Source organism: Desmodus rotundus, chromosome 2, assembly GCF_022682495.2.
Source record: "Desmodus rotundus isolate HL8 chromosome 2, HLdesRot8A.1, whole genome shotgun sequence".
NCBI classification, from domain to species: domain Eukaryota; kingdom Metazoa; phylum Chordata; class Mammalia; order Chiroptera; family Phyllostomidae; genus Desmodus; species Desmodus rotundus.
In genome coordinates this window covers 132,234,814-132,249,530 of record NC_071388.1, presented here as the reverse complement: position 1 = coordinate 132,249,530, position 14,717 = coordinate 132,234,814, and the positions used below count along the sequence as shown (strand labels likewise).

Here is a 14,717-nt window from a genome sequence, read left to right as displayed (position 1 = left end):
CTATAGTTAGGTCCCAGTCAGAGGGGAAGCTATGATACTTGCTGAGTTCACCTGTAGCATTTCAATAGACAAAAGAAAAAGATCACAGCTTCTGACCCAGTGAACTCTAGGGGTGGACAAGAAAAGGAGGAACCTTGCAATGGAGGCTGTGGAATAGGAGGGAAGCCCCGGATATGGAGCCCTGGGGACGAAGTAATAAATCTGTATCAGGAAACAGTAGTTACCTGTGTCTAATGCAGCTGATAGGTCAAGTAAGATGACCGAGAAAAGACCATTGTATTTACCAGCATCAAGGTCATTAGCAATATTCAGATGAGCATTTCTGTGGAGGAATGGATATAAAAGCTTGACGGATTCAGCTTAAGGTAGAAACAGAAAGGTAGAGAGAGAATGTGGGTATGGAAAATTTATGTTTTGTTACAAAAAGGAATTGGACAGTGGTGACTAGTAAGGGAAGTGCGGTCCAGGTTCTCTGTTTTTAAGTTGGGGAAAAATAAGAGCAGGTTTGATTCTGAGAAGGAACTAGTACAGGGGTCAGAAAACTATGGAGAGGACTGTCACAAATATTTTAGGCTTTGTGGGCCTTAGATCTTTGACGCAACATCAACTATACCTTTACAGAGTAAATTTTCAGTTCAGAGCAAATCCTCAGTACAGAGGATGTACTGAGTGAATATTAAACAAAGGGGTGTGATGACTGTGTTCCAGTAAAACTTAACTGATGAAGATTCAAGACTCTAGTTTGTTCTAATATAAAACTGGAAACATGATTTAGAGAGGAAGTAGAGGAAGTATATAATAGCTGAAATTATGTACTTGACTAGGTAAGAGGGCATGGAACTTGTTGCCAGAAATTGGGATTGGGGCTTTGATTATGAGTTCAAACAAGTTTGAAAAACAAAAAAGAAAAGAATATACAGAGATGGGTAACTATGAAGCACAAATCAGTGGAAAATCTCTTTTGATTGCTTCAGTTTTTTCAAAGAAGTAGGAAGCAAGATTATCATATGAGAGGAAGTAGATTTAGAGTTGTAAGGAGAGAAGATGCATGAAAAATGTACATGAAAGAAAAAGTAATTGGGGTAAGAAAATACTATAGAAAATTAAATTTCTAGTAAAATACCAAATTTTCCATTTGAAATATTCTTTCTGTTCTTTCTCACATTAAACTTTTCATAAATTTTGTTATAATTTATATTGTTCTGAAGCAGCAGCTCAACTTGTGGCAAATATCATCACATTTTAAACTATTTAAGTTTTATCTGCAAAACACTTATTTTTCTTCCCAGGCTGGGCAGAAGGTTGTTACAATTCATTAATACCTCCACGTTCAAATGGAAAAATCAGTTACACAGTCTAGCCCTATATTTTTCTAGTTTAGGGAATCTTATTCCTGTTAGAAATTATCTAGGCAGTGAATTATCTATGCTCCTGTCACTTTAGCTATTTCATGCCTGTATCATATTGAATCTTAATTTGTTCTGAGGGCCTGCTAACTCTTTCTTCAATGATACACTTGCTCTGAAGGAATTTAGGAATAATAAAATATATTATGTTCAGTAGTTTTCTAATATTTTGCCACTAATGAAAGATAAATTTTTGAAATTCAATATATTCACATTGATGCTATGAAAGTTACACAGAGACTGGTGAACCAAAACAAGCCCTCAAAAGATAGAAAATCAACTAATGTGTCAGATAGGAAAGGCATGGCATAAATGGTGAAATCAACCACTAAGTTGACATTTTTCCTCTTCAAATAATTTAATTTACCAGAATTTGAAAGGATTTTGTGGCTTTGGATGTGCCTAATAAGCTAAAAAGTGAAAGATTGAACAAGTAGACTTGAAATTTTATTAACAACACTTTAAGGAAATGCAACCCAACATATTTTAGAGAGAATAGATACTCTGTTTTCTTGACTAATCACAGAAACTTTGGACGATGTACTGAGTAAATATTAATAATATTTAAATTTAAATCCTGTACATGTGTACACAGTCATATAAAGTAATTTTTTTTTCCTCTACAGAGCTGTTACCCAAGTGCCAGCAGTTGAACTGTCAGTATAAGTGTGCAGTGCACAGAAATAGTACAAGGTGTTTCTGTGAGGATGGATTTGAAGTAAAAGAAGATGGAAGAAGCTGTAAAGGTAGGTATGACAGGTGACTATTCTTTTTATTTTTTTTTACAGAGGCTTAGTGGACAGAAGTTTAATGAAGTATCTTTGCATACCTACTATGTGTTCCATACAGTGTTTATATTAATTATTTTCCCTGAGATTTCAAAGTTCATACTTCCCCCAAAACCACAAACATAAATATTACAGATACACATTTATACCATTTTTCAATTCATGTTGCAATAATGTCAAATATGGAAAAATGTCAACAATGGGAAGTACTTTGGTTAATGATGAAAACATCGGATTTAATTATTTTAAATTTCTAATTGTATTGTGCCTATGATATAGCTGCAGGGTGGTATATACTTGTTATTACAAAGTTAGGTTAATGCTAGTCATAATATTCTTTTATTTTTTCACCAATTTTTTGAAGCTTTATTTTTTAAAGATATTATTTATTTATTTTTTAGACTGAGGGGAAGGGAGGAAGAGAGGGAGAGAAATGTGGTTGCCTCTTACACACTCCCTACTAGGGACCTGGCCTGCAACCCAGGCATGTGCCCTAGACTGGGAATCAAACTAGCGACCTTTTGGTTCACAGGCCAGTGGTCAATTCACTAAGCCACACCAGCCAGAGCTAGTCGTAATATTCTTTACAATTTTTGCATTGGTAATTCTGACAATTGACATTTTACTACTAGCAATAATGATGAACATAAAAAGATTTCTATTTTTAATGCCTCGATTCTTGTTTTTGTGAATACTCTAGAATAAATGTTTATTCTCTGAAATGACACCACTCTGCCATGTTGAACAATTCTAGGTTACTTCTCTCTCTCTCTCTATGTGTGTGTATGTGTTATATCTCCAAAATATAAACTTTACATTATTATTTTATGTTATTTAGAATCTATATATAGAAAACATAAAATATAGAATCTATATAAAAATTAAGGAATATCTGTATTGCCAGAGATACTAATAAATGGAATATTTTCCAAAGAAATTGGTGCTTTAGAGATTACTTTAAACCTTTGTTTCAATGTCATAACTTTTACCTTAAAACATAATTTTTTTCTTTTCTTTATTGTTGTTCAAATACAGTTGTCCCCATTTCCCCTCCATTACTCTAGATAGAATATTGTTCAGACAGAATATTGTTCAAAATCCTAATTACAAAATTGAGCAAAGTTTTATTTACCCTGAGAAATTAAGTGACTTGGACTAAAACTCAGATCTTTAGAGCCCATTAATTCTTAATCTGAGGAGATTCATTGCTCTTTAATGAACATTTAGGCCTTGAATTTGTAGTTTGTTGGACTTTTCTTTTCTCTGCATTATACAAATGTAGTAGAAACATTTATTATTAAATGTCTATCTGACCCAGAAACTGCATAATCTGACTACACGAGGACCAAACTGATATATTTATTTGACTCACATTATGTTTAAACCAACACTTAAATATCAGGAGACTGTTCACAGTCAGTCAGTCTTTGGGGAAAAAAAATCAGAATATCTAGCAAAACCAGACTTAGACTCCTTACAGCAAGGGTGTCAAACTCATTTTCACTGGGGCCACATCAGCCTTGCGGTTGTCTTCAAAGGGCCGAATGTAATTTAGGGCTGTGTAAATGTAACTACTCCTTAATGGTTAAGCAAGAGCTCGGCGCTGCTGCCAGGTAGAAACAAGGTGCGGGGCCGGATAAAACAAGGTGGAGGGCCAGATTCAGCCCATGACCCTTGTGTTTGCCACCTGTGCCTTATAGTCACAGAAGTCAGCCAAATGTGATTACCTCTAAACATACATAGAATTTTTAGTTCAGAGCAGCAGCTGTCATTCACACGGGCCAGGCTAATATAGCCGTCCTATGCCTGTACTGCAACCTTCTTACCCTTTTGCTACACCTGACTCCTACAGCAATCAGAATTTTCACCTCTTTTTCGTGGTTCTCTTTCTCCTTAATCTCTTAATTAAATCCATAAAGATAGCCACAATCAATTTCCTCTGTTGAACATGAATAAGAAATTATACAGCAATAATAATGGAGGTCATCAGTGGAAGAAAAGCTCTTTTTACTGTCTCTGCACTCTTGAATGGCCAGATCTTGACATCATTTACATTTTCCAGAAGCCATATTTCCAGGATATTTTCTATTCATTTTTATTATATTTTATTAATTATGCTATTACAGTTGTCTAGAATTTACCCCCTTAATTCCCCCACCCAGCACCCCTACTGCCTCAGGCAATCCCTCCATCATTGTTCATGTCCATGGGTCATGCATGTAAGTTTTTTTATACTCCATTTCCTATACTGTACTTTACATCCCCATGGCTATTCTGTAACTACCTATTTGTATTTCTTTTAAAAAATATTTTATTGTTGTTCAATTACAGTTGTCTGCATTTTCTCCCCACCACTGCCTCCCATGCCAGTCAAACCCACCTCCTTCCCTTGATTCCACCCTCCTCCTTGGTTTTGTCCATGTGTCCTTTATAGTAGTTCCTGAAAACCCTTCCCCCATTGTCCCCTCTGGCTATTGTTAGATTGTTCTTAATTACAATGTCTCTGGTTATATTTTGTTTGCTTTTTTCTTTTGTTGATTATGTTACACTTAAAGGTGAGATCATATGGTATTTGTCCCTCACCACCTGGCTTATTTCACTTAACATAATGCTCTCCAGTTCCATCCATGCTGTTGCAAAGGGTAGGAGCTCCTTTTTTCTCTCTGCTGTGTAGAATTCCATTGTGTAAATGTACCACAATTTTCTGATCCACTCATTTACTGATGGGCACTTAGGTTGTTTCCAGCACTTGGCTATTGTAAATTTTGCTGCTATGAACATTGGGGTTCATGGATTCTTTTGGATTGGTGTTTCAGGGTTCTTAGGGTATAATCCCAGCAGTGGAATTGCCAGGTCAAAAGGCAGTTCCATTTTTAGTTTTCTGAGGAAATTCCATACTGTTTTCCACAGTGGCTGCACCAGTCTGCATTCCCACCAACAGTGCACTAGGGTTCCCTTTTCTCCACATCCTCTCCAACACTTATTTGTTGATTTGTTTATGATGGCCATTCTGATGGGTGTGAAGTGGTATCTCGTTGTGGTTTTAATTTGTATCACTCTGATGGCTAGTGATGCTGAGCATCTTTTCATATGTCTCTTGGGCCCTCTGTTTGTCCTCCTTGAAGAAGTGTCTGTTCAAGTCCTTTGCCCATTTTTTAATTGTATTTTTTTGTCTTCCTGGAGTGGAGTTATGTGAGTTTTTTATATATTTTGGAGATCAAACCCTTGTTTGAGGTATCATTGGCAAATATGTTTTCCCATATAGTTAGTTCTCTTTTCATTTTAATGCTGTTTTTTTAGCTATGTAGAAACTTTTTAATTTAATGAGGTCCCATTTGTTTATTCTTCCCTTTATGTCCCTTGCTTTAGGGGACATATCCGTGAAGATGTTGCTGGGTGGAATGTATGAGATTTTCCTGCTGATATTTTCCTCTAGGACTTTTATGGTGTTACAAGTTATATTTAAGTCTTTTATCCACCTTGACCTATCTGTACTTCTTAATCCCCTCACCTCTTCACCCTTTCAGCCACTCTGCTGTCGTTTCCCTGTAAATTATTCTTTATTTCGATTGGCATGTCCTTCATTTCTGAGTGGATTTTTTTGAGGCTGTTGAGGTCCTCTCAAAGTTCCTTGAGCATCCTTATAGCCAGTGTTTTGGACTCTGCATCTGATAGATTGCTTATCTCCATTTTGTTTAACTCTTTTTGTGGAGTTTTGATCTGTACTTTCATTTGGGCCATGTTTCTTTGTCTCCTTATTTGGCAGCCACTATGTTTGTTTCTATGTATTAGGTAGAGCTGCTTTGACCTTGTGTCTAGGTTGTGTGGCCTAATGTTGTAGGTGTTCTGTAGGGTCCAGTGTCACAGCCTCCTTTATCACCCAAGCTGGGTACTCAAGGTACTCCCTTTGTGTGGGTTGAATACACCCTCCTCTTGCAGTTGAGTCTTAAGTTCTGTTTGCATATCAATGGGAAGGATTTTCCCAGGCTAGTCAGCTACAAGGATTGGCTGTGACCACTGACCACTAACTTCTGCCCTCTGTGTGGATCAGCAGTGCAGATGTGGGATGGTGGTACCCTGATGCATTCTCTAGTTGTCCACTGGGTGTGCTGGCCCTGGGGTTTCCTGGGTGGTGTAAGCTAAGGTCAGCCTCCACCTGTGTTTTGCCTGGGACACCCTGCCTGATCTATAAAACAATCTGAGATGGCTGCTACTTGTGCTGGGCTTGAAGATTCCCAGACAAAGCCAAGCTATGAATCTAGGCTGGCTGCTGCTAGTACCAGGCCTGGGGCTCACTGAAGCCCCAGGTTGTTGCTTGCTTGATAGGATTTAAGAAGTTGTGACACATGAGCCAAGACACATGAAAAAGCAGCCTGGGTGGGCCTGCAAGTTGTATGGGGCAGAGTGTCTGGGGATCTCCAAAATCAGACAGGGTCAAACAGCATTAGCCAGACTGATGGATTCTCAGATATGGCACCAGCTTGCCAGCTCTGTGGAGGGAGGGTTTAGAAAACAGACAATGGCCTTTGCTCACCTTGATGCCAGACACTTCAGTGTCTCCCTGGATACAATTGGTGCCTTTCAAGCTGCTACCCTGGTGCTGGAGCTCAGAGTGAATGAGTCTGATTAGGTGTGTCTGTGTGTGGGTTCTTCAAGAGGAACTGCTTGGGATTCCAGAAGTTTCTTCCACTGACTATCTCCACTGGTCTTTGCAGCCAGAAGTTGTACTGACTTATCTTCCTGGCACTGGAACCCTGGGCTGGGAGGCCTGGTGTGAGTCTGGGACTACTTGCTCCTGAGATATTCCTACTGAATTTTGATCCACCACATGTTGGTGTGGGATATTCCACATCTGTGCCCCTCTTACCACTCTAGATGGATGTGGTTTGTTTTATTCCGTGGTTACCAGACTTCCATTCAACTCAATTTCCAACAGTTCTGAATGATGGTTGTTCTAAATTTTAGTTGTAATTTTGATGTGATTGTGTGAAGAGGTGAGTCATGTGTGCCTACTTTGCCATCTTGACTGGAAGTCTCAGATATTTTGTGTTCTTAAAGAGAGAAAGAAGGAAGCATTACAAGTAATGGCATGCCTATTCCTTTGCAGCCAGTTTTGTAGAGTTATATCAATGTCACAGCAGTGCATTCTGGCTAAGGAGAAAGAACATAAGAAATCATTAATTATATTGATATCCTGGACAATATAATGATATCAAAAAAAAACTAAAATAAGAGCCAATAATATTAAAGTTGAAACATGTGAAAATCATTTCGGCCACTATGAACTGGACTTCACCAAATATAAGATTTGATTGATTTTCACCGTAGACTTAGTTTCAAGCACTATTCTTTCTATCCCCGAAGCTACTTACTTCAAACAAGCTATCCACAAATGCAGGCTAGGTGCAAAAGAAATCTGAGAAAAATTGTAAATGAATGCCACACAAATGCATAGTTGTCTAATTAAAGTGGCCCCTTAGCTTGTCAGTGATCTTTTAGCTTTTCCTTAGTAAATGCCTTTCTTAGCTTTTCTTGTTGGGAAGTTAGTCAAAGGGTAGTTAGGTCAAGGGTTGGTTGGTAGGATGAGAGTTCCCCCCTTTATCATCTATTTGGTTTTTCAGTGACTTGCCCCCATCCTGACATCATCTAGTAGTTCTGCTCTGAGTGACCTCATTAGCAGACACTCAGTGTATTCCAAAACACCTCATTATCACTAACAAAGGGCACTCCTATTGCTCAGAAAACTTTAAAGGTTTGAGGAACTGAGGACCAAAACCAAGTACATATTTTATTATTCCACAGCAGTTTGATCCACTTCACAGAAGCCTCAGCAGCTGTCTTGTTAATGTCTCTCTCTTCTTCCTTTCCCTGTCTCTTTTCTTCACCTGCTTCCTCCAAAATTGTTTCCAGGACTCCCAACTTCTCTTCAAATTAATATTTCCAAGCTCCAATGAGGAAATTCAGTTAAGAGACTGAAGTTTGTATAATCTATTCCATTTAGGGCCTCAATAAAAGAAAGGCACGTTCCAGTTAAGCACATCTACCTGCCACTTACAGCAGTGTCCCCTTTTCACTATGCCAAAGTCACTAAACAGTGTCCTAACTGCCAAAACCTAATGACAATGTCCATGCCGACATTACTGGGTTTCCTCACTGTATAGAACACTATGCTATCATTGGAACACTCACCCTTCCCAACTCCTTACCTTTCTTATGATGTCTTCTTCAGAGAAGGCTCCTGGACTTCATTTTCTTGCCCGCCCATTTCATATTGGTATCCTGTATTGTTTTGCTCTGGCCAACCTTTTCATACTTCCTCCTTCTCTTTGGGATTTAACCCTCTGCATTTGTGTTGTTGTTGTTTGTATGTTTTTTTTTTTTTTGCTTTTGCTTTTAATCTGTTACCCATATGCTGTTTACTCCCAAATTCTCTAAGACAGATATCATCCATCTTGCCAGTCTCATATTTCCAAGTACATGTTAGTCATTTACTCAAGAATTTCCTACAGACTCCTCAAATATAAGGCATCCAAATCACACTCTCTTTCCTTCCATGATATCTCCACTCAAATCCATACTTCATATATAATTGGACCACCATTTAATTCTGACATATCCCATTAATCCTCACATGTTATTGATTATATTTCTTAAACATTGGAGTCCATTCTTTTTTCATTTCCATTGCCCCTTAGTTCAAAATATAATGACTTCAAAATATAATTTCTTGTGTGGAATTAGCACATGACTAATTTTCCAGGATCTCTTTTTTACATTCACCAATTCATTTTTTGTGTTTTAGTTTTAAAATACAAAGTTGATCATATAGCTCATTTAATTAATGCTTCTCAGAGCCTAGGTATAATGTACAATGCTTTAGTTTAGTACATAAATAACTTCATTATCTGGCCCTAAAACCACTTTCCCCATGTCATTTCTTACCACTCCATTACACAACCTTATTCCACTTGACTCTTTTACACATCTTTGAAATCCCCATATTCCAATGCCTTTTGCACGCTATTTTTTTAAACTGGGATGCCTCATTTCATCTCATCCCTTTTATTCAGTACGAGGAAACCCAAGTTGTTCTTTAAACTCAGCTAAATATGCAGACTTTACTTAATATTCTCCCTCTAATTCCAAGCAGTTTCACTCACTGTTCTATGTCTCTACCATAACAGAGTACACCTCTATTATAAGGAAATCTTAGAGTGAAAATCATATTTAACTAAGCTCGTATCATTTAAGGGTAGGAACCATGTTGCATCAGTTTTGGTTTCTTAGGAATTAGTTTAGTGCTTGGTACACAGAACAGACTGAATGTACATATTAGTCTAAATTATCAACTGACAGAATTTTTTTTAACTGGTTGGTTAAGAATAATTAAATACTTGCTGTTTATAGAAATTTGAACAAGTTGCTCTAGGAAGGAAGTATAGGGAGAAAAAGGAGAGAGGAAATAGAAGGAGGACCATAAATAATAAAATAAAATTTAATTAGGATAATATTTTTTTATTTTAACAAGTGCTTAATATTTTTATTTTTAATTTAATCTTTATTGTATTTTTTCCATTATCATTTAGTCCCTTTATATCCTCCTCTCCCCAGCAATCACCACACTGTTGTCCATGCCCATGAGTTCTTTTTCTTTTTTGCTCCATCCTTCACCCCCTCATCTCCCACCCACCTCTTATCCTGCTTTCCATCTAAGTTTTCATACCTTGGTTCAGAACTTTTATTTAATATATTTATTGAAAGCCATGTTATTAGACTAATTCTTTGTTGAAATAGTGAAAAAGTCAGTGTCAATAATACTAGAACTATTCAAAAATATTAATTATAGTACATTTGATACCTTTGCAAAATTATCTAAAGACTTCTAGTTTGCCCATCAAAAATGTAAATAAACTCTCTTTTAAAATAAAAGATGATATTAAGTTTGATCTTGTATCTCTCTATTAAAGCAACAATGAATTAGAAGATTTTTTAAAATTTCATTTGTTTTATTTATTACCATTTCAATTTGTATGGTTTTGAAAAGACTTGGAGTTGGCCTTTAAAAAAAAAACACATTATTTCCAAGTATGAAAAACATGTTTTCTTCAAGGAAAAATATGCCCAACAATAAATTTGCTTAGAAATGATGCCTGTTTTCCTTTTAGATCAAGATGAATGTGCCATTTATGGTACCTGCAGCCAGACCTGCACAAATACGCATGGATCCTATGCCTGCAGCTGTGTGGAGGGCTACATACTGCAGCCAGATAACAGGTCTTGCAAAGCCAAAAATGGTAAGTTATCTTTTTTTGCCCTTCCAGAACTTATTTCCTTTTTGAAGTTCCTTTTCATTAGAAATATAGTAGAGTGATATGAACAGTGAAAAAAGAGATTTTTGCTTTATTTTAATTCATTGATCCATACTTAGAAATCCAGTGCGGTTCCTCCAGTTGTCACTGATCATTATGTAACTCAATGTTACAGGAAGTTTGTAATGAGCAAAAGTCTGTTCAAAAGGAATGGACTGATTGATTTGAATTACCCAGCGTTTTCCTGGGCTAGGCAATAAGTTCCTAACTGGTTTCTGTTTCCCCTCCAAAATTTATACTCCACATAGTAGTTCAAGTGATCTTTTAAAATATATACTAGATGATGTTACCTCTTCCTTAAAAATCTACCAATAACATTCACTCACCATGAAAATAAAATCCTAACTCCTCACAGGACCTATAAGTGCCTAATGGTGACACCATTCACCTCCCCAGTCTCGTCTTCCAGTACACGCCTTTCATCACACGCCAGTCACACTGGTCCTTCCTCAACCACGTGGCTCTTGCACTGACATCTTTCCACCTGCTGGGTTATCTGCCTACAGTGCCTTTCCCTATGACGTTCACATTTTTATCATTCAAGTTTTGGCTAAAATGGCAACATTCAGAACGCCCTTCTCTAACCATTCTATTTAATGGCATATATCCTTTTTTTAACACTATCTTACTTCCCAGTTTAATTTCATTATGCATACCTATTCTATCACTATATGATTTTTACGTTTTATTTTCTTAAAATAAAAATGATTTTATTTTAAGAAGTAATTTATGTATTAGTTTTACATCTGATTTCCCCAGAATAATGTAAGCATTAGACTATAGAACTTGTTTGTTTTGTTTGTTGTTATTTAGTAAGTTTTGTCATTGCCTAGAATGTAGAGGTTCTCAATATTTGTGGATGGAAGGAAGGAGAAAGGGAGGAAAGGAATGAAGAAGGGAAGGAAAAATTGAACTTTTCTTTTTGATTAAAATTACTAAAATGAGTGCTATACTCTTAAGTGTTTGCATTTCAAGTTTCAAGACTGCCTTTCTTTTACCTCTTACCTGCAAATAAAGCCTATAGTTTTTACGTAGCGTTTCAGCCTACCATAAACACTCAGTGAGTATAGTTGATTTGCTAATGAAATATCACGTTCAGAGGTGATAGTAGCAATAGGATAATGTTAATTTTTTGTGGGCTGAATTAGCTTTGGAATAACATAGGAAGGTATTATACATCATATTCCATCTGGCTTCTTTTGATTTCCCCCTAAATCTGGTTTCATTTTACACAGTTTTAAATTACGACATTTTGATAAATTAATGAATGTCTGCCCTCACTCTTCATTTATTAACTATTGGAAAATTAGGTGTAGGATGGGATTCTCATTTTCGAAGCCAGACTGAGAAAAGCATTGGATTTGTTCAGCAAGCTGCTGCTGCTGCCTCCCTTCACGATATAAGCTCATGTTGTAATTTCAATTATTACACTGAGATAGTGTGTTTAATTATTTACAAAACATACTTCTATACAAAATTGCAGAGGCAGAAACTCTTTTACTTCTCAGTTTATTTCTTTGAATTACTGACTTTGTTTATGAAGCCCTACTTATTTTTCAGGGGCAATCCTTGAGAAAAATTAGGTCAGGTTTTATGTTCCTCTTTGCCCACCATTGAGAGTTCTGATTTTAAATATTGATGGAGTAAGGAAGGAGAAGGCTTGTTCTTTGCTGGTTCTATTGATCCACACAATATTGCTGTGGATACACAGGAAGGATGGAATGTAATACACTCCATACAAAGAGGCACTTTCTCTCTTTCTTCATGGAAAAGATTTCTGAAAATAAAAGAATGTAATCAGAGAGGCTTGGAACATGGTGATGTAGGGCTGCCTCAAGGAGATTTGATGACTCGAGAATATATAAATATCTTTACTTCTAGGTCATTGGCTTGATGACAGTACTGCCCTAGAGTTTGAAAACTACAGTTTCCAAGGAAGTTTGCTGTAGTTTATGGTTTATGAAAATGAATTGTGAGTAATAAAGTAAATGGGTGCAAATCTGTAACATATACTGACTAGCTCAAAAGGTCAAATGGATATTTGAACCAGTGTATTTGTACAATTCCAAAGGAAAACTATCAGTTTTGCTTTAGTTTCCACATATTTATAACAAGTGACCCAGAGGACATATTTGGCTTTCGTTTTATGTAAAATTATATTTCCTTCATTGGCTTTAAAATTTGTTACAGCACATTGATTTTTCATGGTGTTGCTGTGACTGGTGGGTGCCAGGAAAAAGTTTCACATCAAACCACATTTGTCATAAGTCTTCGTCATCTCTCCTTTCTGTAACTGCTCAAATTGCCCTTTCTTTACCTTCCTCTATAATTCTATTTTATTGGACTCTTGAACCTGACTTTCCTCCAAGTCAAGCCAGAGTTCCAGGGATCTCAGAAACTGGGAGTGCAGGAAATTAGGGAAGGTTAAAACAAGCCGACTCAAGACAGCTGGTGCATGTGTAAACGATATCTAGGCTTTAGAAAGGAAGAACAGTAGAAAAATATCAAGCCCAAAAGATACAATGGGAAGCTGGAAGTAGACTCAAGAGGAAGGTTCTGTGAAGGCCTTACTAGATGGTGGGAAGATAAAAGTTCCTGGGAGAAGTAGCCTTGTATGTACAGGAAGAGAGACACAGAGTCAGCTGGCTGGGCACCTGCCTTTATGAAGGTGATGAACTAGTTCAGCACAGGATGATGGCATGGTTGTTCCCCCGCGATTCACCCTGAAGCTTGTTTGCAGGCCTTATATTTAATGTGACAACTGATAATAATTTGGTAAATTAATCCAAGTTAATTGATTATCTCTCCTTTGTAATATAATGCCTGAGTCCAAATAAAATTCATAAGACTTAAGAACTAACTCTGATGGGGGTGGGTGGGCACTGTGGGCTCTGTAGCAGATGGGGTAAGAGATTAATGTTAGGCAGGAGGCACTTCTATTTCTGTTAATTTATGCAATGCAGACGCGTTATTTTCTTTTCTATACTTAGTAATATTGACCTGACTACTGTAATAAATAACCAATCATTTCAGAGTTGGGAGGAGCTTCAAAGGTAATATAGTCCAACTATCCATTTGATATAGAAAGAAATAACTTCCAAATGGAAGAAAGTCTACCATGTATATATCAAACGTAACTTTAATGTAAATATACATACTTGATAGTACAATGTAGGAGGAGATATACTAGAATATGAATGTCACGATGGAATGTTTATTGATTTAAATGGTACACACAGTAAAAGCTAGTAACTTTTTATTAAACATTAGTTTAATAGGACTTTTCATTTGAAAAAAATGTTTTAAAATTAACTGTCAAAACATCTGTAGTTATCTAGTGAAACTTACTGTATATTTTACATTTTTCTGGTAACCTGTCAAATATAAAAATAAAAAAAAAGTTTTATTTTTCAATTTAACTTCCTTTCTTTTAACTGATCTAAACTGATTTAGATGCAGAAATATGTGTCAAATGAGAGTACCCAGGGCTAAAAATTGGCTTAAGTAGAATCAGTAAGAATGAAAGTATTAACCAAGGGTGTTTAATTCGGGAACTGTTTGCATTTTTATTTGTGATAAATTCAGGCCCATTGGACTGTACTTTTCAGTGTTGCAACCACTTGCTGAAGTCAGACACTTAGCCCAGCATACAGTCCTATGAAACCAACCCAGCTCTAGTGATTGCACAATAGAGGAGCAGAAAAAAGAGTACTAATAATTGTATGCTCGTCAGCCTAGAGGCACTGCATTAAATGGTACCATGAGAGACAGTGTACCTCTTTGCCCTGAAACAACCAGAGTATTGAGAGAAGAGAGCCCTTGAAATAACTTTGGGATCCTATTATAGCTTATAATTTGCATTCACTAATTGGGGGAAAGGGAGGAGTGTTAGTTACTTAAGCATTGACCTCATTGTTGAAATAAATGTAAGTCATAATCTCCATAATCCACAGAAGCCTATTTCTAGCCAGTGTTAGAAAATATTTTTATACAACTTGCTGTTTTCTTTACTACAATTCTTAAAAGAAAAGAGAAAGAGAGAAGTAGTACAAAATATAATTTTCTATGGCTCCTATATCTAACATCTAACTCTGTTATTACCTGTTATTTTCCTTTGGAATTTCAAGGAATCATTCACGATTTTCCTACCAGGG

At 36.5% G+C, this 14,717-nt stretch overlaps 1 protein-coding gene across 1 annotated transcript in view; it reads left to right on the top strand.

The window, feature by feature from the left end:
* Positions 1 to 14,717, top strand: part of LRP1B (LDL receptor related protein 1B) — a 1,720,016-nt gene that overhangs the window by 816,188 nt on the left and 889,111 nt on the right. Inside the window, exons 5-6 of the mRNA XM_053919407.2 lie at positions 2,033 to 2,152; positions 10,360 to 10,488. Of these exons, the coding sequence (XP_053775382.1) occupies positions 2,033 to 2,152; positions 10,360 to 10,488 (249 nt within the window). The remainder of the gene's footprint in view (positions 1 to 2,032; positions 2,153 to 10,359; positions 10,489 to 14,717) is intronic.